This window comes from Syngnathus typhle, linkage group LG9 (assembly GCF_033458585.1).
Source record: "Syngnathus typhle isolate RoL2023-S1 ecotype Sweden linkage group LG9, RoL_Styp_1.0, whole genome shotgun sequence".
NCBI classification, from domain to species: domain Eukaryota; kingdom Metazoa; phylum Chordata; class Actinopteri; order Syngnathiformes; family Syngnathidae; genus Syngnathus; species Syngnathus typhle.
Window position 1 is genome coordinate 6,385,992 of NC_083746.1, and position 26,489 is coordinate 6,412,480.

The 26,489-nt window shown below is 45.5% G+C and overlaps 1 protein-coding gene across 6 annotated transcripts; it reads right to left on the reverse strand.

The window, feature by feature from the left end:
- bcl9 (BCL9 transcription coactivator) lies at positions 1-23,513 on the reverse strand. Of its 6 annotated transcripts, XM_061287671.1 has the most exons (13): positions 22,806-23,513; positions 19,364-19,574; positions 14,098-14,247; positions 13,560-13,694; positions 13,421-13,485; positions 8,889-9,350; positions 7,244-7,557; positions 6,410-6,517; positions 6,118-6,304; positions 5,666-5,759; positions 3,423-5,589; positions 2,806-3,078; positions 1-2,379 (listed from the first exon to the last, which is right to left on the reverse strand). In XM_061287671.1, the coding sequence occupies exons 6-13, from the start codon at positions 9,167-9,169 to the stop codon at positions 1,337-1,339; spliced, it is 4,467 nt and encodes a 1,488-aa protein (XP_061143655.1). In that variant the 5' UTR covers positions 9,170-9,350; positions 13,421-13,485; positions 13,560-13,694; positions 14,098-14,247; positions 19,364-19,574; positions 22,806-23,513; the 3' UTR covers positions 1-1,336. The 6 variants fall into 6 exon arrangements, with proteins under 6 accessions (XP_061143655.1, XP_061143656.1, XP_061143654.1 ...); XM_061287672.1 differs by lacking the exon at positions 13,421-13,485; XM_061287670.1 differs by lacking the exons at positions 13,421-13,485; positions 13,560-13,694.
- Positions 23,514-26,489: the final 2,976 nt, after the last annotated feature.

Here is a 26,489-nt window from a genome sequence, read left to right on the forward strand (position 1 = left end):
TATACCAAAACAATATCTTTTATTTGTAGTCCATCACCACAGCCCTGGTAGACTATTTGCACCAAAGCCAACGGAGAAACACATGACAAGCTTATACAACAGAGAAAAAGAGAGAGGAAGTCAACTGGATGGCAAAAAGCAGTGCGCGTTTACATTGGCGTCCCGCACGCGCTCTCGCTTTTGATATCGTTTCACCAGATCTAGCTAATTCTAGTTCTATGTTACCTGGCATACCCCGCCCGATTCGGCATTGAGCCCACTCTGCGGACCGTTGGAGGCAGGGGGAAGAGGGGCGGGAAGGGATTATTGCTATGGGAATGATTTACCCAGAGTCAACAAGAGAGTCGAAAAACAACAAAACAAAAAAGTAAAAACAGGAACAAGAACACACATAACACATCTGGGTATTAGCAATAGGATGTACGCTGGCGAAAGAAATCCTGGAAGTTTCAGCACGACTTCTAATAATGTGTGGTATTAATTGTGTGCTGCAAAGCCCCTCAGGATCTCCCCCCACACACTTCATGTGGTTAAAACTAAAAAGACGCTTTCGGCAGACGGTCCATGTTTGTGCTTTTTCTTTTTTTTCTTTTTTAATAATACTATTATCTTAATGAGGTCATAGTTTGGTTTGTTATACACTGGAGTTACAAAGGAAATTAAAATAGACTAATATTCGAATAGCCCACCAATGGTAAACAGTACAGTTTTTCAGGGGAGGGGGGGGCGCTTCCTTCCCCCAAGTAAAGTCAGGTAAGAGGAGTCGAGAGGTCACTGATAGAATGCCTACACACGCGCGCGCACGCACACACTCGTATCACACACGCTCGCATGTCTATACTGTACAGAAACAGTCAAAAACAATGAAGACAAGATGAAGTTCTACCCAAGTCCTCACAAAGCACTAATTCTCGATCCTCTTCCTGTTCAATCCTGTTCCATACCACGTCCATGATTTTGTTTTGTTCTTAATTCGGAGAAGGAAAAAATAAGATGGACATATGCTGTAGCATCTCCATATTGACTTGATTCTTCTTTGTTGTCCAACTCCTCATGAGAATTCCCCCCCAAGACACAAAAACTGTAATTTTTTTCTTTTTTTGCGAAACCAATGCACAACAATTCCATACATTCTGAAGTTCATAAGTCAAAATTGTTCTTGTGGCAAAAAGTACTCCCACCTCCACTGGGGAAAAAGTCCCCGCAGTCCAGAAGCGTGACGTGACCGGGTGTCTCCGTTCATCTGATTCCAGGGTACATCCACCGTTTTTGGATAATACTTCCTCACTTTGCTTCTTACTCTCTCCCAGAACATTCCAGGTACAAAGTTTCCGAATTAGAACATTCCAGGGCCCGGACTGAAGCCCATGTCCATGTCACGCGCCCTCATCTGCCCCCCCATCATCATTGTCTGCTGCGGGGGGCCGCCCATGCCCTGCAGTGACATCATCATGTTAGGGGAGCCGCCCGGGCCGGGGTGGGCCATTTGCCGTCCCTGCATCATTCCCCCGGGGCCGCCCGGGGACATCATCCGGGGCTGGTGACCCATCATGCCTTGGCCCATGAACCCCGGCGGGCGCATGGAGTTGTGGCCGGGGTTGCCCATTGGCATGTCTTGGGGCCCCATGCCCCCACCGGGACCCCCCGGCATCCCCCCCATCCCCTGCATGGGCATGCCCATTCTCGGGGGGCCGTCACCCATCATGGCCTGCATGGGAAAGCCGGAAGGATGCGATGGTTTGCCACCGGGGTTATCCCCACCGCCGCGAGGGAAGTAAGACAAAGTCTGGCTGGGCTTTTCCGAAGGGATAATCCTGGACAGGTCAAACTCGGGGATGCCGGACGCTCCCGGCCGCATCACCTCGTGAAGGTCTGCCTCGCTGAAGCCGCCTTGCATGTTGTTGAACTCGGGTCCTCCGGGGGTGTTCGGTTTACACATGCTTCCGTCCGGCCCGCCCCCGTGAGGCATGTTCCCCATCCGCGCTCCCATCGGCCCGCCTTCTCCCTGGAAGCCCATGGGGTGGCCGGGGAAACCTTGGTGCCCACCGGGCCCGTTGTGCGGAGAGAAGGGGCCTTGCTGAGACGGGGACTGTGTGAGTGGGTAGCCTTGATTTCGGTGGGGATAACCCAGACGTCCCTGGGGCATCATTTGTGGGTTGGCCATCCCGGGGTCTTGCGGGTTAGTGGGGATCATCATGCCGTGGGGCATCATACCGGGGCCCATGTTGGGGGCATTAGGAGAGGGCATTTGTGGGGGCATTCCGTGCGAGAGGGGCTGGGATCCCATTGGGTTCATACCGAGGGGGCTGAGGGCTGGCATGGGTCCGGAGTTGCCGGGTCCCATCATGCGGGGATTGCCTTGGTGGTTCATTGGCATACCTTGTGGACAAACACGAAAAGGTGGACAAACACAAAAAGGTATTATTCTTGGTACAAACCTATTCAGACTGGACCCATTCTACTTTGCGGTGATGGTAACATTTTTAGCCATTGGTCCAAAAATTACTTATTTACTATGAATACTTTTTTCATTGCCAGTGACATAGTATATACTACTGTAGTGCGGCAAAGTAAATAAATTGTCTTCCACTAGATGGCAGAATTTACATAATTATTTGAATGCCCCTGTGACCATTCATGCAACATACAGGACATGCGCACACACGACGATTCAACGAGTCACCGTTATTGCAGCATTTTCAACGTGTGCTAGACGATATAAGTTTGCGATGACATTCTTTTCATAAAGAAACATGTGCCTTAACTCAATTAAGGTTGAGAAAGGCTGTTGTTGAGCTACGATACCGTTGTTGTTGACTGAAGGCAGGTTAGGGGAGCGTGCCGGGGGCGAGTCGTCATCGGAACTGGCGACGGTCTTGATGGCGTCGTGGTAGAGCGGCGTGGAGCTGGGCATGGCAAACTTGGACATGCGCGACATCATGATGGAGAGTGGGTTCTGGGACAGTGTGGGCTCGGGTGGGATGGTGTAAGGGCTCCCCGATGGCACGTTGCCCGGGTGGGACATTGGGCCAGACGGTGCACCGGACGATGGCGGGGCGGGGGCAGGGCCATTACCGCCTGTGTGGCGAGAGTACAAAAACATGAATTAAAAAAATGGAATTTCCTGGCATACTGTTTTTTTCTTTTTCATAGAGACAATTGTGACTGTATGACCACAAGATGGAAGCAGTGGACTCATAATGCAGATAAACATTGTAGAGTGTCTGGAATTAGTACCAATCAGATAGTGTACTTCACAATCATTTAAGGCTAATATTTTTATGGATAAATAATGTAACATAGGTTTGAGGTTTATATCTCAACTATGGCCTTACAACAATCCCCTCCCCCAAGAATGTGCATCAGTCTGTGTTCGACTACAAAAACGCTGTTGATACGTATATTGCAAAAGGACACACTACCTTGCTCCATGTTCCCCATCATGTTCGGTGAGGTGAGACTGAGAGGGGGCTTTCCACCTTGTTGTGGCACACCAGGACTCTGCATGGGAGGCTTTGGCGAGGAGGCCCATCCTGGCGAGGGATTGGGAAGAGAAGGAGACCTCATGTGAACAGGAGAGGCTCCCGCAGATCCCATCATGGAGTGTGGTGACTTCATTGGGGCCGATGATTGAGGTGCCGGGGGGGCCTGGGGCCCCGCAGGGCCTGTGAGCATGCCGGCCAGCTGGGACGGTGTCTGAGGTGATTTGAGGTTTCCAGAAGGTGAGCCCATCATGGGAGACTGCACCTGCCGCAGAGGAGGGGACTTGAGCGGGTTGACGCTGGGAGAGTTACCCCCACCTGCTTGGACATTCAGATCTGCTGGCTTGCGGCCTCTTTGGCCCTGTGGAGGGCCGGCATTGGGAGGCAGGTGGTTCATGCGACCGTTTCCTCCCGTAGGTGTGGCTCTGTGTTCTGGGCCAAACGGTTGATCTCCGTGCGGCCCCCTCATTCCTCCAGGGCCCCCCGGGAAAGGTCGCCCAGGCCCCATAGGAAAGTCTCCAGGTTGCGGCTGCTCAGGGAATGGCGGCCCTTGCATCACCCTGCCTTGTCCGGCCATGTTTTCCATCGGAGGTCCTCCCCTCATTCTCATCATTTCGTCTGGACTCATGTTCATTGGAGGATCTCGTAACTTGGAAGGGTGCATGTGTGCTCCAGGCCCTGGACCGGGGCCCATGCCGAACTCGGGACCCATTTCTCGACTCCCTATTCCCTGGAGCCTTGACGATGGGCTCATAGGACCGTCGCCGGGCATTCTTGGAAACATACCCATGCCATTTCCTGGTTCCATTCCACCTCTTTGATGGCCCATCATCCTTTGCATGTCCATCATCATGCCAGGGGGAAGGCCTTTCTCTCCCCCCATGCCTTGATGGAACATTGCTTCTTGAACTGACTGAGGGTTTGGGAAGCGCTCCCCTCGACCACCGGGGCCAGAGAACATGGCCCCCGGACCACCAGGAAACCCTCTCGCGTCTCCCATACGAGGCGGCATGTCGTCAGGCCACCCCATGCCAGGCCGCGGGGGTCCCTCCATCTCAGGATTGATCATCCCGGAGAAGCCGGGCATCCTCTGCATGTGGGGAGGCATGCCTCTCGGCCCGGGGCCAGGGCCCATGCCCATGCGCTCTGGGTAAGGGTCTTGTGGCCCACTTGGTCCTCCCCACATCTCTCCGGGGCCCATCTGATAGGGGGGCGGAGGTCCTCGTATCATGCCGCGTGGACCGTGGGGGTGCATCATCATGTCCGGAGGAAGTGGCCGATGTTGCATTTCTTGTTTCTTTCTCTTTTCCTCATAAAACTCCTGCTGTAACTTCAACCATGCCACCTGTTCCGGGGTCATTTGATCACCGTCTCCACAGCCACCCGGGCCCCCCATGTGGGGAGCCATTTCATCCTGTGGAAAAGGAGGCATGTCTCTGGGCCCATGTGGAGGTCCAAAGGGTGGACCTTGTGGGCGAGGACCTCCTGGTGGACCGAGGCTTTGAGATTGTGCCATCATCGCCTGTAAGGGGCCTGGCTCCGATCTTCGTGGAGGACCGTCGGGGCCTCCGTCGTGGGGCCCACCGTGAGACTGTGGAGGCCCAGGGGGTGGTGCGTCGCGGTCATCTGGAAAAAGCATGCGCTGGATATCTCGCAATGTCTGCAGCGAACGCTGGCGATGCTCCAACTGCTCTTGGGATAGACCTTCTGTGTTGGCCTCCATATTCAAAAGCTCCTGCGCCAACTGTTGCTGCTGCTGTTGGGGCGTGAGACCCGGACCCCCGGGGCCTACTCCCTGCCCTACCTCACCTGCGGTGGGAGCATTGAGGCCCGCCTCGGGTTGGTTCATGGGTGTCTGGTCAACTTGGCCTGCGTTGTTGCCGGGGCTACCGCCTGGAAGATTCTTTGATTCGATGCCCGCAGCTGATGAGCCATCCTGTGGAAGAACGCCAGATTGGCTTCCTTGGTTGGCGGACTGGGATTGGGCTGGCTCTGCCATGCCCGTTAAGGACGGCTTGGATCCAGGCTGGTGACTCTGATCTTGGCCATGGGACGGCGTTTGCTGGGAAGGCTTGGAGTCATTTCGGAGCGCGTGTGCTGCATTGTTCTTGAGAAGAAAAATCATGATTAGAGAGGCGATTGATGTTCATGTGTGATAAATGTCAGTATGAATATGTCTTTACCAGGAGGTGAGCTTTGTCTTTGCTGTTGGAGATGTTTTTCATGTGGAAGGTGATGATGTTTTCCGTATGGCCAGTCAGAACCGCATCAGCTGCCCTGAAGACAAGGAGAAAAGCTCATGTCAACCACCAGACGCAATTATGTTTCTGCATCTGTATTCAAGTGGCAGTGGAAAGGACAGTCAGTGATCATGGCAACATCAGAAAGCAGTCGACCACTTTATATGCACACCCTCTGAGAGAGAGAGTTCATTGGGGGGGGAAACCGCTGGTCTCTATTGGCATCAGGATTTCATTTTCTTTTTCAATTTAATTGTTAACACTCTGGTTAAACACTTGATTATCTTCCTTTTTTGTATTCATCTCACCAAATAAGTGAAGCGCAGCAGCAATTTCTCACTCCAACCACCCTGCACATTTCAGAGAATGAATCGTGTTGCGTCAAGATTCCTTACTTGTTAGCCATCTCTGTGGTAAAGACGTAAACGAGTTTGGAGCCTGGTTTCTGGCCGCCGGCGGGTTCCGTCGTGGAGCTCTGGCCTCCCAGTAAATTGTGAGAGGGCGTGGAGGAACGGCTGAGTCCAGGGTTGGAGGTAGAATGTGCGACAGAATCCGGTGGCTTCACGTCACTGGAGTTACAGTCTGCGAGACGGCCAGACGACGCGGCTTTAGGACGTGTTGCGGTGCAGTCGTGCGTGGAATTGATCAACAGATGGACCACCGACACATGCTTGGAAGCACACTTACTGAAGAATCCTTTGTCATCTTCGTCACTTTCTCCCCCGGAGCACCAGTCGGCTCCACTGTAAGGCTGCCTCCTCTCTGCCACACACATCCTTTTTACTCTGCTACTGTCTGCACAAACACACAAAAGCCATGGTGGACTTGTGAGTGAGTTACAATGAGAGGCAGGCATGTGCATACACACTAAATTCTATAGTGGTACAGAATAAACAGAAAAGCCACAAAAGTTACATTGAGATGACTGCACTACTTGGTTGTCGAATGAAACTTTCTACAACCAAGAATCCATTTGCTTTGATTTAACTTTTGCACATTGACTGACATGATGGGGAATGTTTAACAACAACAACAAAAAAAGGGGGGATTTCAAGGCGTCCTCAGTTTATGATGGCGTTCCATTACAATGGCAGCAACATAAGGTCAACATCAATCAACTTCCCCGTATTTGAATATTTCCTTGAAAAGACTCTGGATGTCGTTCAAGTCTTGCTAACCAATGTCATGTGATTCTTTTTTAGACAGCAAACTAATTGACACTCAATCAAAAGCGGGGCCAAGAAGTTCACTCCATTTTGTCACCATTGTTTAAAAAAAAAAAAATGCAGTTCATCAAATTTCCACTCCAAGATGGCATGGGGTCATCAGAGGGGAAAAAACAGCATTCAAGCATTGCAGACTTTGTTCCGTTCTTTCAATGGTGAGCAGTTAAAAGCTTCATTACAAAGACAGACGGCGTCATTTCCCTATAAAATCATAGGTGCTGACAGCAAATCTTTACAAGGCCTCTGAATAATATCGGCCCCTGAAACCTGCGGCACATGAATCAAGTTGCCTTACCTTTTTCCTCACTGGTGGGTGTTCCGCTCTCCGGCTGTTCGAACGACTCCACTGATGTGCTTCGCTCCCTTTTCACTTTCACTTTGGAGCTGGGGCCGGAGGTCAAGCTCTGGCCGTTCTTCAGCCCGATGCCCCCTGCCACGTTTTGTGCTCCTTTGGCACCCAGGGTCTTGGGATCGCAGGGCGAGGGCTGCGACTGGCTGCCAGCGCTCCCTGGCTTACCCTGATTGGGCATTTTAGAGTCCATCTGGGAGGCAGTGGAGGGGGACATGACGGGAGGTGAGCGTACCATGGCCTCCGTCTTCGGTTTAGGGCTGATGCGAGGAAGAAAAAGAGACAAAAATAGTGGAATTAGTCTTCATGATTTTTTTTTATCTATCAAAATATTTGATGGGTTATGCGCGAGTATGAAAAACTACCGCATAAAAGGTCAGGGTGCAAACAGTTTGCAAAGATTGCGATATGAGAATGTTATTGTCTTTGTTTTAGGTTTTAATGTTGTGTAAAAATAAATAAATCCGCTAAACTAAGTTTTGTTGTTGTTACTATACTATATGGGGCATAAAGCTTCTAACCTTAAAAGCTTACGTTCTGCCTCATCTGAAGCTCTCCATGGAAATAATACAACATTGCAGAGACATGGTCGTCCCCTGTAGCAACGAGTGCTGCCGCCCTACTAGCTCACTATGAAAGCAGCTCAGTCTCCTGGAGCAGGACAAATCCAACTTTCTGAGAATTTTTTTGCCACACCCTAATCCCTCCCTCCCTCCCGCTCACTCACTCACTCACTCACTCGCCCTCGCACACACTTGTACAAGCAGTGTGTAACGAATGCCAACAAGTCCCAAAAGCACAACCGCAGCCTTGCTCACTCTATGTACAAACACATGAGGCTGCTGGGAGTAGAAAAGTAGGGGAGCGCCGCCGGGGAGAGTTTTGGCACTCCAGACGGCTGTTTCCAGAGGCTCAAGCATGAGTTTGCAAGGAAAAGTTCCAAAGACAATACACTCCCTGAACCCAGGGACATCTCCGGATGACACATGAGGACCTTTGCTTGAGGCCGCAAGGACAAGCTGAGGTTGGAGCTCAAGTGAATTTCAATACAGCAACGCCACAGATGAAAATACCATACAGAGGTGTTGGCTCATTGCTTACGACTTGTCTTGTTTTTGTTCCCTTGACCATAAAAGCTCCGGTTTACAGCATTTTCCTCCAAGTCATCTCATGCTGCAAAACTCGCCAATTGGACAAAAATAATGCATAATAAATGCATTAAATGGTATGTTTATAACCCAATGAGAGCCATCTGCCTCTTTATGAAACAAAAAATGCAATTTGTCAATCAACTCTTAATGAAGGAAGACTTGTCGAGATGGATAGACGCATACATCATAATCAATGAGCTGGCATATTCCGACAAGAAGCGGCGTATCGAGTCATGTTATTTGTTTTTCTATCATTCTAAACACATATTTGTTGCTTCTGCATTATTGACACAATCGTTAGCTTTAGGCTTCCACCACGCATGTAGTCAAACATGTCGCAATAATCTACCAATTCTTTTTGCTCATGTTCGAGCTAATATTGGGACAAGTCTCAACAGTTGGCAGCTCTGACTAATCAATTGCTACATGGCCTCACTTACCTTTGTGTGTTGGTGGATGGGGAGTTCTTTAGCCTATTGGAGTGCATTGATGGGGTTACCAGTACGACAGAACAGGGCGAAGTGAGGTGCTGGTGGGGGCTGCCCGCGTGCGCGAGCGGCGCTTTGGCGCGGACGTTCCTGGAGCCGGGATTGGCGAGGTTGCTGAGGTTTCCCCGTCCGTCCTTGGCCTCCTCTCGCTCCTTCTTGCCTCGCTCCTTCTTGCTGAAATGTGTCGCTGCTGTACCTGCCGCCGCTGGCCTCTCCTCTTGGACCTCCAACATTCTCCCTCACGTCCTTGTCTATGTGAGTGTGTGCACGCGCCCTTCTGTGTGAGTGTATGTATGTGTGCGTTTATGAAAAGAGAAAATATATAAAAACAAGAACAATAGTCCAGGAGTCTTTTCTCGTTCAGTGCGTAGCTATGAATCTCCTCAAGGGGGCTTTCAATGGCCCTTGGGCACACTGTGGAGAAAGAGAAGGAAAAAAAAAAAATGAGAGAGGCTGTTAACAAAAATAGTACAGGAGACTTTAGTCTGAGAAAAACCAAATAGAATAAGTCACAACTAACAACCCTGGTAATGTACAATTCAGAACACGGGAAAACAATTAAAGGAAAATAATTAAAACTCAACGTATTGAATTTTATGTATTTAAAAAATATGTATCTAACGTCTTGTGTCATACATAGTATTTATAAAATGCGTACTGGCCTGGTCAGCCCAGCATCATCAAATTCGAGAGGTAACAGTCACGTACGGCCATTGTTAACGAAGAACACAGCTAAGTCTCTATTGCCTCTAAACACGATTAATCCATTATACATCATCGTCAGACCTCTTAACTATTGATTATTTCACCCATCCACAGTCACCATTACGCACGTCGGCAAACCTGATTGGATCATTTGCCAGATGAAATGGTTTGAAATTGCTTTCTTGGCCACAACCAAATCACACCGACTTTGGAAGCAGTTTGAGACAAGCAACTAGAGGTTAGTGTGGCCTACAAGCTGCTCGACTGCGTTGTTCAGTCACACCTAACCAATGAACTGCACAAAGGGGTGAAAACGTTGGTCCAAATCAAAGGGTGATGAAAGGGCACAAAAAGATAACACACAACTGAGCTCCAAAATGCTTAACTTCTCTAAATGGTTTCACCTTTCAACTGTAAAAGCTTCAGAGGGGTTTTAGGGTTAAGTAAGTGTGGCTTTAAGTGCAGCTCGCTGTAGCAGACAGTGATGTGTAAAGCCAGAGGGGTGGGGGCGGGGGCAAGTAGCCTTTGTGTACTGGTGAGCCAACGGGAGGATTGCATAAGAACGCAAAACCAGTGAGCTAAATTGCATTGTCATCGGCAAAATATTTAGGAGCTCTTCCAAACGCTTGACATTGTAACTGGCTCCAGAGTTCTCCTGGGAAGAAGGAGGTGGACCGTTTGAGCGGTCGAGTTCTGCGGGGGTTGGGGGTTGTCACTGGGAATGAGGCGAAAGAAAAACAAGACTCCTGCTACAGCAGCAGCGGCGGCGGCAGCAGCAGCAGCGCTAATCTCTCAACAGTCTACTACAAGCAAAGTGATTTACGTCCACGCTGGACATATCGCAAAGGCACGTGGGCATAAGGAGGCTGCTTGAGCGCAAGAACAGAGAACCCTTATGTGTCCAATTTACACTGTTTGGACAAACCTCGCAATAAGGAAGGGGGGGGGGGGGTGTCGGACGCGCCATAAGACACAGCAGTGAGTGAGTTCTTCAGTGTGCTCAATATAGATCACACTCTGTGATATAGTTCCAGAATTATGTGACTCAGTAGTAAATCAGATGTTTGTAAAATGCACAAAATTAATGACAAATATATATCGACTTTTTATTTTATATTTGAAGATGATGGTTTGTTAATGTCGTGGTCAATATGCATTTATTCTGGTCTGCAACAAAAATTGGGTAGAGGCAATTCAGAGCTTTTAATGAGGAAATAATTAAATAGCAGAGTAGGTTCATTATGTTCTTCAAAGATGGAAAGCACTTTCGATATTTCACCCTCTGTAGTGTCTACTGATTAGAATATTCAAAAAGGAGGGAGGGGTAATGATGCGGACTAGAGTCCTCAGAATTCTTATGGTCAAATAGACGATCAAGATGTTAGATCTTAACTTCTGGTTGCAGAATTGTTACTTTATATTCAGTTATATGTTCTCTAAGTTTGTTTTTCAACATTGCCGATTTCAGTTTTTGCTTAAACAAACAAAATGCCAGAACAGCAGGCCCTTAAAGCTTGAACCAAACTTGAAACATTCTAATATATACAAGGTAAGGCTAACAAAATAAAGTTAACTTGAGTGTGCTGACTCTTGTTAAGAAATACAGGCATGTCCACAAGTGAAAGCGGCCTAGCAGCAACCACACATCGTCGAGAAGTTGACATTCAAATCTCTTCAGCCTTGGGAACCTTTAAATATTGACTAACTTCACTTTCTTGCAATTCTAATATTGTGCTATTCTCACCAGAACATTTTTTACTTTTCTTTTTAAATACAGTATTATCTACTGATAGCTGTGATTTGGATTTTACGACTGTATTAGCATAGGCTAGTCATTAAGAGTACATTTGGTCTGATGACGTATCAATTCTAAAATGTTTGGAACGAACTCTGTCCTGAATTAAGGTACAGTACAGAACAAAGCGGCATATAATTCATCTCCAATAAAAAAACACCAGAGCATTGTTGCGCAGCAATTTACGGGAAATGGAAGGAATCTCTAGACTTTCGCTTTTACTAGCAATTTTCTGCTTCTGTACAAGAAGGCACAGGTAGTTCCCTTTCCATTTGGAGTGGTTTTTCGCTAAATGGTAGCATTTCATGACACGTTTGTGTCACGGTGTCCTGGACTTGGCCACCAACCTGTCTGAGGAGCTTCACCAGATTTGCACCAAAGGGGAGATAGGAGGATTGATACCCGTGTTTGGGTTTAATGGTGTGGGATGTACACGGGTGATGGTGGGGGTTGTTGGCCTCGCATTAAACCCACCGTCCACAAATTTTAATTCATCTCATTCACTGGAATTTTTCTGACACTTCTCACGGGAAGGCATAACCAAAAAACAAACGCGCTCGTCTTCTTCTCAGAGGCGCCGTGGGCTCGGCCTGCCGAAGTTTCAGCTTTATTTATGCAAATCCCGCTTTGCAATTCAGTCGCAAAGAAGTATTGCTCCCATCCCCGCTCTCAATCAGCTCGGTAGCTATCTCGACAATTTCTTCTTTTGGCTCTTTAAGGCAAATTGGCCATATTTTGGCTTTTCTGAGAATGTATCATAATATACTGTCGATTGCAAAGCCAGCATTAAGATACGCTAATGCAAAAAAAAAGGCCGTCCTCCTCCATACACAAGGACATCACTTCATCCTAAAGCTGGTGCTAGAAATTCTCTTATTTTACTTACACCACATTTTGATCAACGTTGAGCAGTCAGCAGTGGATTTCTGCATTCACTCGGCTCAAAGAAAATGACCGTGACGGCTAAAGACATGCGAGATAATTCAAAGTTAATCAATTCTAATACTTATTCAAAACAGCCGGAAGTATTTGGAACGAAATCCTGTTTACATTCACCAAGGATTCTTTTTTTGAACTTAGCCATTCTAGTGTTCCACTACTTTTCCACAAAGAAAGCCCAACAATCACACATCAAGCTGCTCCTTGTTTAATACCAGATGGATGACAACCTGAGAAGCAAAACAAGTGCATCAACAGGGGGCTTATTTTTTTCCACATTCTTTGGCGAATGATGGCAGACGCCACAATACGCACCAAAAGCAAACTTTGGAACACCAGCGAGCTCATCGGCGGAGGTGACGCCACGCCCCGCACGTGGCATCATAACTCAAAGGCGACAGGCGCAGAATGTCAGGAATGCCGGGCGGCAGTGGAGCCGATAGACACCGACAACAACACACATCTACGGGAGATCACACATGACAAACTTGACATGAGTAGCCGCAAGTGGCGGAGACCTCTTGAAGCCAACCTGCTTCAAAAACTCTTTCTGCAGAAAAGTGCGCCCACCCAAACCCGTCGCCATGCCCACTTCCATCCCCGGGGAGGCGACATGTGCGTAGTGTCACGTTTTGTCATCTCATGGTGACAGAAGCCGCAACGCCTCCATCAACATGATGGAAGTGGCGAGGGAAACGAGAAGCTGGTGAGGAGGTGTGACACAGACATCCCCGTAGGAGGAGAGGGGTTATTACACCATTTGCTCTCTTCGCTGAGAGCCCAGGTGGGCGCCTGTGTCACAGACACTGCGATACAAGCGGCGCACAGCTGACTCACAAGTGACACATCTGCTGGCGGACTCCCGGGCACAGCGCCACGAGCGGCGGCCCCTTCCAGCAGCCAGCCGGACCAGCTTTGCACACTCACAAGCACACACACTGCACGTCTCTGCTCATCTGCATTTCGTCTCTGCATCTGCGGCTAAGTGCCGGCTTCTTCTTGGAACCAGGCACGGCTACTTCACACGAGACAAAGAATCACTTACATGTCAAGTGGAAAATCAGCCCAACGCGAACATGTGCAATATGGTCCGACTTCAAGCGCCACTTCCTATCCATTGTGTGAGAAGCAAATCACTCAATCAGCAAAATCAAATGAGACACTCCATTCAGAGCCATACCAACCTGTTTGGGAACCGCTTGCTTTGTGGAATGGTTCAGCTTGGTTCATTACATTCCTTGTATTCATCTCCAACTAATATCGAGCAGCACTTTCCAGTACGCATTTGTTGAGGTGCTGGTTGTAGTGGAAGCCCAAGCCTGATCAGTTTTAGATATTTATATATGTTATCAGGGAAAATAAAACAAATAGACTCTGATAGAAGCGTAAGCACCCCTGGAGTCTATCCTAGTTAAGCAAGTTGAGTGAGGTGAAACAAAATTTTGTAATCTGCTCTGAAATCTAAACAGGTTCCTTCTTGGCCAAAGCAGCCTTCATACTGTGTAATGGGCTAGGCTAGGTAGAGTTCTTTGTAGCCACAGGAAGAGCAGGTCATAAAATAAACACCTGAACGAACATACGGGTTCAGCTATAATTCCAAGCAAATAACTTTGCTGTGTGCCTTAATAAATAGCTCTTTCGGTTTGTACTTTAGTTATCTCTGCAAACTCAGATGATGCGTCACTGTGTCCGAGTCTATTGCTCTTGGTCTTTTTGGCTAACCTCATTTTGTGAGGAGAATCTCCCAGCCCCCATCGGACTCGTACTTTCTTCCTGTCCCTTGACCGTGCTCCCTCCCTCACTGCTTTCTCACAGTTGCTCCCACACTCCAACCGCATTCCTCCTCTTGCTCATGCTGGATGGACGTCTCTCCTGGTGGCAAAAAGCATTGTGGGAAATCCCCAAACTCAGTACCATTAAGAGGAACTCTACAGACCTTTTGGAAGCATTAGGCAATACTTTAATCCAGTTACATGAATGTTTTGCTTGTGCATGTATCAAATCACAAAGAAGCTTTAAATATGCGCAACGGAGACAGCAGCCGGGATGCACCACTCCAGGAAAGTCTCTCTTGTATCATCGTTTATTCATGTGCATTAAAATGCAATGCAAACGGTTGACCTTCCAACGGATCAGACCGCAAAATGAAGTGTTGGTTCAAGCAGCGCGTGGAAAAGCTTCGGTAATCCCCCGAAACATTGTCACCATTGTCGGAAGGATGGTTGGTAAACCGATCAATACAGTGACATCAAATATTTGTTTCTAAATAAATGATACAAGTTGGAATATAGCGATTGCAAAAAATGTGAAAAGCCTATGTGTACTGAGGAATTACTGAGGAAATGTATTTTGTTGTACAAACAGTCAAATGTGACTCAAAACATTGTCTTTGTACGATTAATACATCATCTACGAGTGCAACAGCTTGACCCTGGAAGATAACAATATGGTAGCCAACACTACGGGAGCACCTTACATATATCTTACTGCCCCTCTGGTCTTTTTATTATTTATCGAGCAACTGCCATGAGAATAAGGAACCCAACTAATGCAGTAATGCAGGCCATGTGCAACCTCCTCCCCATCATAAAACGCAGCACTCTGGAGAACCAGACTGTGTCCCTGAATTACCCCAGTTTGCACGAGTGTGTCATTCCAGAGGAATTTTAAACACACTGGCTAAGACCTGCCCAATTAAATATACAGGCGCAGATAAATACATGCACGCTTATACACATACCGCGACAGCCACGAGTCGGTACTTATTTGTCCTAATAACGTCTGAAAACTTCACCGCCGCTTTATGGCTTTTGATGGTTGCAAAGGAGTTTGCAAACTTCTGCTCTTTTCTCTCCCGAGAGACCCCTAGACAACATGGCATCTTTGCTTTGCCATTAGCCACATGCTAAATGTGCTAGCAATTCAGTACAGCAACAGTGGTTTCTTATCCATTCAAATATAAAAGAAAAAACTAGCTCTCGCTCAATCTTAGAACTGACTGTTTGGCAATTCATCATTAAGTGCGTTTAATGACGCAATAAAAATCAGTGTCATCCCATTAATCATGTCAGCACGTGGTCATGTCAAAACAGATGAATTGTTTTACTTGGAATTATTTTCTATTACTATTTGGATTCTTGACATGAAATGTATGCTTCTACAACAAAAGGTAATTAGACGGTAAATGAATAAATAAATCTTTTGGATAAGAGTTAAAATGACTACAGAAGCAGTCGGTAAAAAGCAAACAGGATGAAACATGCTGGTTTTAGACGTGACTGATCCAAAGTCAAGGTGTGGCATCCTTTTGGATGTCATCGTTCAGTAGCAAAAAATAAATAAAAAATGAAACGGCAATGTCAAGTTTTGAAGCTTCTGACATGTTTGAGTCGAGTCGACCGCCGTTCATCAGCTTGGACGCCGTAGCCGCAAATCAAGCCGAACACCGGGCGGCATTGCATTCGACTCATGTCACCAGCGCATGAAAAATGAATGCAGTACTTAAGGAACACATGTCAAATCAGCACTTAAGGATCAATATGATTTCATCCGACGGTAGCTTGATTAATTCAGCGGCGTGACGAGTTTTGAAACCACAAATTTAATTAAAAGTGGGGGAGTGGTGCGCTCCCCGTGTGCATGAACGCACGCGCCCGTATCGATCGACGGCCTCTCTACGTTTACGTCATGTCATTAATATGGTAATTGTGAATGGCGGGAAGGGGATCGGTGGACTAGGCAGTAAAACCAAAAGAAATCCTAATTAATTGGCAGACACTTTCAGAGCTCAACCTACACATTTGAGGGGGGGTAATCCATTGAGTTATCTATTATGCCTATTGAGTACCAGAGAAATCAGACCGTTACCGCAAGGATCCCCAAAGGCCACAGTCCAGCAATGAGAATATCTGTCCGGGCCAGGCGGGCAAGTCTACTTGTCGCACAGCTTTCAATCTCAGCAGAGAAACATGAAAGCAGAATGACGGATGGGGCACTGATCCGTCCGTCACTCCCAGCAGCGCCGAAGACCACCTATCCTAGCTGGTGTACGCTCTTGAGTACAGCCATTTTTCCACCAGGTGGTACGAGTCATTCACTTCGGTTTGGTTCCGGAAAGCACAATCGGCTGGGTTGGCTCCTAAATTGTGTGACATCACAGTTTGGTAGCGTAACTTTTCTTTTGAAATATTACCATTTAAAATAGACGTGAAATTTGTTGTGGGACTGAACATTAGAAAATATTTTTACTCGTTTGCAGTTGCACGCTGTGTAAAAACAACTCCCTGTTGGAGCCCAAAAAAAATTGTTTTCAAAAACATCTCGGGTGGCTGTTTTCCCTTAATGTTATGATTTATATTTGTTGTGTGTGTTTTTTTTTTTAAACTGGTGACATTTCCATCATGGTCAGCAAAGAACTGGATCAAAAGCAATCCTCACGGAATTACTCAACCCAATTTGATGCTTTTCATACAAGCGAGCGAGACACCACTGTGGCCGATGAAAGTATGGATGAAAGTGTGTGCTGTTTTTCCAATTTGCATTGACTCTGCCTGTGACGCACAACCATGTGTTAATTTGACAGAATAGGTGGCAATTTTTTTGGTGTACCGGTTTATCTACTAAAATTATAACAGTGGCATTAAAAAGAAATGCCCCGCCGGGTTTTTAAGTGCATCGTTACCATTTAAGTTGAATCCGTCAGACCGCGGCCGCTGAATAACTGAATGTGGTCACACAGTCAAGTTTGGTGAGCCGGCAAATGGAGAGCCATGGAAAACATTGCTTATATTAACAGTTTTGAGGCTCCTTATTTCTGCCAAAATACATTTTCTCCGGTTTGTTTGTTAGTCAGCAAAACTATGCCGAAACGACTCCCCCTCCCCCTTAAAAGCAATGCAAGTGCCTAATTTTCTGGTCATTCCAGTTTATTTCATGGTGCGATTCCTTCAAAGGTTGGAAGAGGTGGGCTATGCTCGACTATGCATGGGTGCACCACCTAAACATTTGTAGAATTAAAACAATCGCTCCTACAACTAGTTATGGATGATATACATAAGGCCGAAACACCAATTTGAAATAACCAAGTCACAAAGTAGTCCGTCGTCACCTAAAATGGGTTTCTAATCCATATTGATATGCATCATTTTCAGTCTGCTAACAAAGTGTTGTCATCCAAACTAACTTTAACGCTCATAGCATGGCTCCTACTCCGTAGCATAACTATCATGATGGCTTGAATTTTGATGTTCTTAACATGCATCAAAGGAAACAACAAAAAGTGAGTCTAGAGACTGAAAATCAATACGGCGGCCAAGCAGACACTTCAACACGTATTATCTGTTTGACTGGGAAGGGAGCACCCCACCACCCACCCACCCACAAAGCACTCCGTAGGGAAGTGAGCAAACCGCCTCCAAGATAGCACAAATCTTTGGAGTTTTAATTAGAAATCCCACTGAGCCAACAAATACAGAAAGAAACATGAGAGGCCAATGAACAGAAGAAAAAATAAATCCTCTGCTGCCTTCCATCAATATCCATTTCCCGGGCGTCCTTCACCTCCCCACGGTTTTCAGTTGACATGCGCTGGGATTAGATAGCAGATAAATAAACGGCCTGGACAGAGATGTGAGGAGGAGCAGCATGACCGTGTTTTGTCCACGATTGGGCCCAAATTGGAGAATAAGACCGAACAACATGCAGATGGAGCCGAGTGGCGCGGCCCATGACGTCCTTATTCCTCTGGAATCGTTAACGCCGCAACTCAGGGGCTTCCTCTCATCACGTCAAAGCTATCGATGCCTTCGCAGATAAATGTCAAGAGAGAAAATATGCTCCAGAGTCTTTATAGTTGCACGGTGCTTGAACATACATACGGGGCTTGAATATACATACGGGGCAGTCTTACAAATTATTCTGGCAAAAAAAAAAAGAAAAAAACAAGCATCATCTTTGGTGATATTGCTCAGTCAAGACATCATCAAATCTTATGAGATTTATTCATGGTCCGCGTGATAACTCCACAAATCGCCATCATCGTTACCAGAGTTCACTCCCATACTCAAGAACTTGCACTGGCTCCAATCTCCTTCTCACCGGCTCCCTTCATCTTTCTGCCCTCATCCATCGCACCTTCTACACTGGTCTCCCTTAATGCTTCATTCACAGTGCACCTCAAGCTTGTTTATCCCATTTTGGGTCTGTCGCTCTCAGGCAGGTAGCCAAAGGCTTTCGCTTCCACGGTCACTTCCAAGATATCGACTACCTCCGCAATTAAAATCCTGTTTTAAAAGGCCTCCATCTGCATAGGCCATCTGACTTTCACACATTTTATGACCTTTCTTTTACGGCATACCTAATTATCGTTACATTTTTATTACTGTTGTAAGGTGATCTTGAGCACTCTGAAAGGCGCCTACAAATACCCATGCACTGGCATTGTCTTTGGCTTTTGTGCCTTTGTGATACCGCCACATTTGTACCATACAAATTGACTATTTGGTCAAATAAAGCCAAATTGACCAAAACATACGAGGAGCAGAAAACCAGGTGTGTTCTGTGTTTCTGTGAAAAAAAATCAACTCCCAAGCACAAGCTGTAATCTTTGCCGCCATGCATGTCATCAGAGTTAAGGGTGATTACGCAATCTTACGAGACTGCGGCAAACATCTTGTGACAGCAAAGAATGTTATAGAAAACACTCAAACGATTTATTATAGAGGCAGACAACTCGGATGTGATTATTTCGATTTCCAGTATTTCCTCTTGGACATTTTTTATTTGCTATTTGAAGAAATCAGAGGCAGACGTTTGACCCAAATCAGATTATGTGCCACTTCAAAAATATATAAAAGAAATATATAGTTTGAAAATGATCTGACCACTACAAATTGTAGTTTCTCCAAAAATATGTAAAAGAAAAGCAATCAATATGACAGGGTGTGTTTAACAGGGTTGAAAAAGAGCAGCAGAGTTGAGTTTGACTTACCTCAGAAGCCCCCCCTGCCCCTTGAGCAGGGCCTCATATGGAGGACCAGGCCTCAGGTCTCCTGGGCACTGATGTGTGCTTGCCGCCGGAGCCCTTGTAGTCAGCCCCCTCCCCCCCGGAGGCTGCGAGTTTGTGTGTGCGCGCAGGCGTGTACACTTGCAGGAAGCTAGCTGCCCGCTCACGACACCCTACAGCCACAAGTCATTCACACCTGCAACACACAGAGAGAGACAACTTTGCTTCAGCGGGTGACAAGCAAATAAGTGCAGCGGCGAAAAAAAGCACCAAGTCGCTCGTGATGACATGACAACATGAGCAAACGGAAAACGGAGAAAAGGTTTTAGGTCACTGTTTTTCTAAGCTCCTTTTCCAACCAAACATTTAAACTTGAAGCTATGCGGGATCACATGAAAATCCGATCTTGTTTGCAGAGGTACGGAGAAAGGTAAAAAAAATTCAATTTGGTGTCACGCTACTCAGAGATGATTGCCAGGAGTCGTGTAGTCATGTGGATAGGGGGAAGTGATGCCCCTGGTAAGCTCATTTTAGCATTGTTGCATGTTTTATTTGGGGAATTTTCTGCCTATTTGTGTTCAGTTCTCATCAGCTTGATAGGATACCCATTTTTTTATGAACTTCTGTGACTGGCGTCTGCACATTTGCGTCCATTTGTTTAAGATGTTGCCCGAGACTGCTACGTTGGCTACTAGCTAGACTGACAGGGTAGCTTGTGATGAAGCGTGTTCTGCTCTTCTAACACACTTAATTGATTGAATTTTATACTTGTGTGACAATATTGTGAAAAAATGAGCTGGGAGTTTCAGCCACGGGAGGTTTATTAAAGTGCGTTATTGTTTTTTAACAGAATGGTTCATTTATCCCTGTATGACAATATAAATAAATCAAAAATAGCCTGTGCAAATAAAGGTCTTGCTATGGAGACAGTTTGGTCTCTGGAACAAATTACAGGAGGTTCCTCAGTTTATGACTGAGTTCTGTTCGGCAATGTAACCCGAACCTGTAAGTAAGTAAACATTTTTACGCTACTGCGCAGCCTAGTTAATAGTGCACCACTTGTAACCTCAAAATGTGGTATACCGGGGCAGTTCTAGACCAAGGACCCCTTGAATTCCAGACGTAGTTCATTTCAATGGGGAATCTTGTTTTGAAAATCAACCAAACCAGAGCCCAATCCGGACGGGCACCATTTTGTTGGCGACAAACACATGACGGCTCGCTATAATGAAAAGACGACAGCGTTGAATTGAAAGAAGAGATAAATAAGAACCTGTGTGCATCGCATAAATAAATGATGCAAGCAGACAGTGGTGTTGCTTAGCAATTGAGGGGGCCCTCAGTCTTCAAATATAAAAGTGTGCCTTGTGTGCATGGAAACCAAGCTTGGACAGCACAGCAGATACAGAGTCCATAAAATGCTTTTTTTCTGAGACACAAAAAAAAAAGGCTTTTAGTGCAATTATAAGTATTTCTGCCTAAAATGTATTCTGCAAATGTCACATGGGAACCTTATTGGGCTACTAAAAAGGTCTTAACACAGTGACAACAGATGGCATATTGACGTTGATATGATTGCAAAATCTGAAATATGACCAAATAAGGCTTTCAAAGCCATATACAGAAATAAAAATAAAAAACATCAAGCAACACCTCATCATATCTCACTAAACCTCGGGTCAGAAGCAACAAAGCATGAACGTGCGACACTTGATCCCCAAAGCAGTACCGAGCTCAACAGGGGGATGCTATGGGAAGAATATACATACAACAAGGCCACTAGCATTAGCTGCTAACTAGTTAACCACTGACTGTCTGCACTCCATCCATTATCTGAAGTGCTTATCCTGGCAGGGGGTGGGTACAAATTAAATTCCATTACCTGTGTATGCCTAGGAAGAGAACAAAACGACAAGCAAAAAAGGGTTCAAAGGGGTATTCAAAGTGAAAGCTAACTTTATTATAGTAAGACCTTGGAGCATGTAACACAGATTTAACCGTCTCGAAAGCAAAAAGCCTCTTTTAATTAGAATAACAGCTCAAAATCTATACCATGTAAGTTTCTATTCCAATGTCGTTTGGATTCGAACGCGGCTACTGCAAAAAGTACATTACATCTAGCATGATGATGATTGACGGGCAATAATAGTTCAAAATGTTGCAACCAGATTCCATCAAATCAGTATGCATGCAAGATAAATCAATGGGGCATGTTTACGTGACACGGGGTTCAGGATTTGCCATTTTAACCTATACCACAGCTCAAAATGTCACAAATACACCTTGTCTATAAAAGTTCTACAACATGCGTACGTTTATAGGGCAACAAATGGCAAGACCAACATATGTTTATGAATGCTAAAACTAAAATATGTGTGGATTGGGTCAAATTGACAACTTTAGCAACTTTGGTCTTGGTTGACATGAGCCATGCTTACTTCAACTAAGTTACAACATCTTTAAACTATAAAAAATTGTGAATAGGGTCCTCTTGCAAGCTAATTAGCTTTAGCATGTTTAGTTGTGGGTGACACTAAGCCCATACCTGCCCCTACCTGATAAGCGCATCACCGAAAAAGCTACAATTGTGTGACTAGACAAGAAAAAAAAAAGGTTTTTACCCATTATTTAAAAATGGAGACCGGATTATTACACCTTGTCTGTGGACACAAGAAAAAAAAGCTATGCTAGCACTACAATAACCTGTGGCTCTGGTCCAATGCAAGAAACAAAGCTCCACACACTTTAGCATATTTCAAATACGATGTGTGACACAGCACAAAGCCGCACAAACTTCTACACAAACGGCCACCTAAAATACACTCACATGGCTACAAACCCCAAACTATAAATAAACTTAAAGCGCACGTTGGCTACGCATCAGTCGAAAGTCTCGAGAGTCCCCCACTGAATCTCAGCGCCCCACTTGGAACTCCTGGCGGATTAAAAAAAAAAAAAAAGTCAAGTCAATGGCGCTTGAAAAAAAAAAACTTTTTTTCTCCCATTTTTCCCCCCCTAAAAAAAGAAGTTGTTCCTCTTTGGCCACAGAGCTACTGCTGTGGTGGGGGTGGGGGTGGGAGGAGGACTTGAGCATTCATGGAGCCTCTCAGCCAGCACAAACAAAGTCTTCCCCGAAGAGGGAGGCCAGTGGACGGAGAGAACAACGACGTCTCGCCTGGCCGCGAACGCAACACGAGAGGTGCCATCACGGTCTCGCCGTGGCTTCATAAAGAAAAAGCCCCCAGTGTGAGGGCCCTCGGTCGGCTGGCGTGCGTTGTTCAACTTATGCTAGCTCAGTTAACAATGTAACAATTAAAATGAGAAGGCTCAAGGCCTTTATAATCTCTCGCCGCCGCCGTAGACGAATCACACCAAAGAGCTTTTTTTTTTTTTTCCTTATGAAAACAACAACAAAAAAATACAATACCCCACGTCCGCGGAGCTCCAGTGGAATGCACAACACGCACGGCGAGCATTGTATCCTTTTTTTCCATTTTCCCAACAAGATCGGGCGGTCCTCCGCTGTCGGCGGCTAAAATATCAGCATTTCTCCGCGGCTTTTGCGCCATGCCGAGACCATCGTGAATAATCCGCTTTTGTCGCGCTGGTTGCTTGGTGGGAATGGGAGGAGGAGGGGGAGAGGCAGAAAAAAATGGGGCTTCTGTAACGTGGAAAAGGAGCGCCTCGGTTGTCCGCCACGGTTGTGGACGCGACGCGGGGCTTTGCTAGCCAGCAGCCGAAGAGCCTTCGGGTTGGTGGGTGGGGAGGGGGTGTCGTTCAGGAGGGAGACGGACGGATACCGGAGTTAGATGTCCCCGGGAGGAGGAACTCGCGTGTGCCCCGTTGCCAGGAGGCGAACTGTGCCCTTCCACTGGCGACACTTTTCTTTTTTCTTATCCACCTGGATTCGTCGAGGGCCAGCAAAAAACATGACACTCACCTGGGACTTTTAAATTCCTTTAATTCCTCCTTCACGGAAAGCCAAAATCACAACATGGTCGCGGCTCCATAATAAAATACAAATACGTCCCCCCCCCCTTAACCCGAGTTTTTCCAGTGGTCCTACTCCATTGGATCCCAGTCAAGATTTCCTGACGTCGCTCTACTCGCACTACCGCCGACAGTAGCACCCCTATCCGTTGCGCTCAAGTGGTTTGCTCCGAAATCTAAGTAGCAATTCTAGGTCAGGTCTGTGTGCCAGTGAGGCTACCGTCGGACAGTAGAGGCACACTCGTGAACGCCTTCCTTAAAAAGAAAAATTAAACTCATTCACCAAACCACTCAGATAAAAAAAAAAAAAGATTTGAGAGGAGTTTTGTCAGTTTTGGGACCAACTTCCCAATTTCTCAGGCAGGAAATGCGTTTGGACATCACCGTCTCTATGGATGATGGATGACGTCACGATATTTTCTAATTGAATATTTTATTTATGCACTATCTTCACAATTGATACGAATACACTTTTAGATGTTATTGTCTGTACTTACACTGATGTCTTCCAAATTGACTGACAAGAAAACTTGAGGATAAATTGATATTGTTCATAATTTTAGTTTACAAATTATATGATGTATTTTATTTTTAAAATGCGTTATTTGATTAAATATCAGTTTCGACGTTACCTAGAATCCCTGCAATCATTTAAATGAAAACACATGAAATATTTTTGTATTCATCTAATTGTTTTTTATCAATACAAAATATGAAATGGTTTATTTTCACTTTTTAAATTGCTTCCTTCCAAACGTCTTGTCACTGTCTGTATTTGTAATGTATTTTTATACTTAATATTGCTGGCGACCAGTTCAGGGTTCAGGCTCCAGCATCCCCTGCAAGCCCAAACAGGATAAGTGATGTTGAAAATGGAATGAATGCATATATAAAAGAGGGCCTCCTTTATTCATTCATCATTATAAAATCATATAAGTGCCTCCATATTCCACAATGCACCAGTGCAGCACTTCTTTCACACATCATATGGTCCACTCCCCTCCAGACTCGATTGTAGTTTCCCAGCCTTGATGATGTCATCTGTTGTAACTCTTCTGACTCCTTCAGTATAAATGATAAGTCAGTTCCAAAAGAAATTGCACAGAGATTGAGTGAGATGCTTGCCTTCCTTTTATACAAGTGTAAAAATAAGTGAACACATGAAGAAGAGAGAATTGTGATCAGAATAAATGAAACACTGTGTAAATACTATTTGAAAACATATTTTTTCATACAACACATCATTAGGACTGCTTGGAATGTTGTGTGGCTGTCACACTTCATAATGGATAGTGATGAGTATTACAAATTATCATAATTAGTATATATTAGTATAACTTAATGGAATGCTTCTGTGACAATATTATATTAAGAATAGGAGTGGGGGGGGGGGGGAAACAGATTGCCGAATGTTTTTTTTTTTCCTTGAGTTAGCTCAACATCATTCCATTAAGCGAGAGTCATCCACTATTATGCACTTTAATGTTCCCGCTAAGCAAAGTCATTTAATGACATTTTGGATTTTAAAAATAGACCGCAACCCCTCATATCACTTGTGGCGCAACATCAGCATCACACACACACACACACACTTACACACACATGTACGTACAAGAGAGCGACTATCACAAGCCTCCAAGGAAGAGTGAAACATTAAAGACATGCAACGTGAGAGTGGTCCTCCTCAATTATTAATCAAGATACATTTCAAATGTAACCCAAATGTATAACCAGGACAACTGGGGATTGAATTAATTGCTAGTTAAGTGTACACACTATTAAGATGGCCTCATTGTGTACCTATGTGTGTGTATGTGTATGTGTGTGCATGTGTGTGTGTGTCTCAAAGGGCTTTCAAAATAAAGATGTTTTCACAAACGGCAGGACATTCATGTTGGAGTGTGCCGTTTGAAGCCTGCTGCTTTGCTTGTATGAAACACAAAATTGTGAATGAAATAGATGGATTACATTTTTTTCCCCATAAGCATAACTGGAAACTGGAAACACAACACTACATAGTCCAGGTTAGGGTTAAATCGTCGCACCAAAAAAATTGTATGTTATAGACGATGTTTTGGAGTCACATTTTAGCAGCAATGGTCACACGAGTGTAAATTAATTTAATTTTATTTACCAAACTAGCTCATACAATTTTTTTCTCATTTGTCTGTGGCCACACTATCTTTCCCTACAACTCATGCCTTGCATTAAATGAACGAATTTACTATACATGTGTGTATGTTTGTTTGTTTATGTATTTATTTCATATGTGGGGCAGACTGGATTTTGCCCCGCAAAGCCTAGTAAGAGAAAACATGACATTTTTATTTTAATTACAAAATGAACCAGATTGGCATATCCACATTTTTATTATTATTGGTGAGCACTGGGTAAGGTAGATAAGAGTTTAATGTAGCTTAGCTAGGTGGTTGATGACCCACCAATCGTTTCCATATGAACCCTCACCATGTATATTGTGCTAGCGTATTTAATAGCAAGTTCTTTGCAGAGCCTTTTATTTATCACAGAGAGTATTTTGGGGCATGACAAATCTCAGGATTTGTGCTGCATATTTGTAACTTAGGACAATCAGACCACAGCTAACATTGGACATGTTTGTGCATGCTAGTAAAGATCAGCGACACACACAAAGCTCTGCCTCCCTCACACACAAATAGTTGCGTGTGCATTTATGCATGATAAACCAAACTCTTGGTGTAACAGTAGACTGGCAGAATTCCGAGTTGCATTCGACATGCAAGATGAGCAAAGCTGTGTGTGGTGGACGCTCCCACCCGAACGACAGGGGCGACTTCATGGCACGTCTGAAAAAGCTGCAATCCACATCCCTGTCACACGATCACAATCGCACGTATGGCACTGGATGAAAATGATGCTTAGCGTGTGTGTGTGTGTGTGTGTGCGAGTAATGCTTCTTTCGGCCCATCTGTTCGCAATCCCTCTTTAAAGCAAGATGCCAACATTGACTGCTCACTTATCATATTACCATCTGCATTATTTAACGCTTCCATAAACAATTTTTTGCTAGATTGTGGTACACGCAGGATGGATATCTTGCCGTTCCTCCGATAAAGCTCCTACTTTTGGCAAATTAACATGG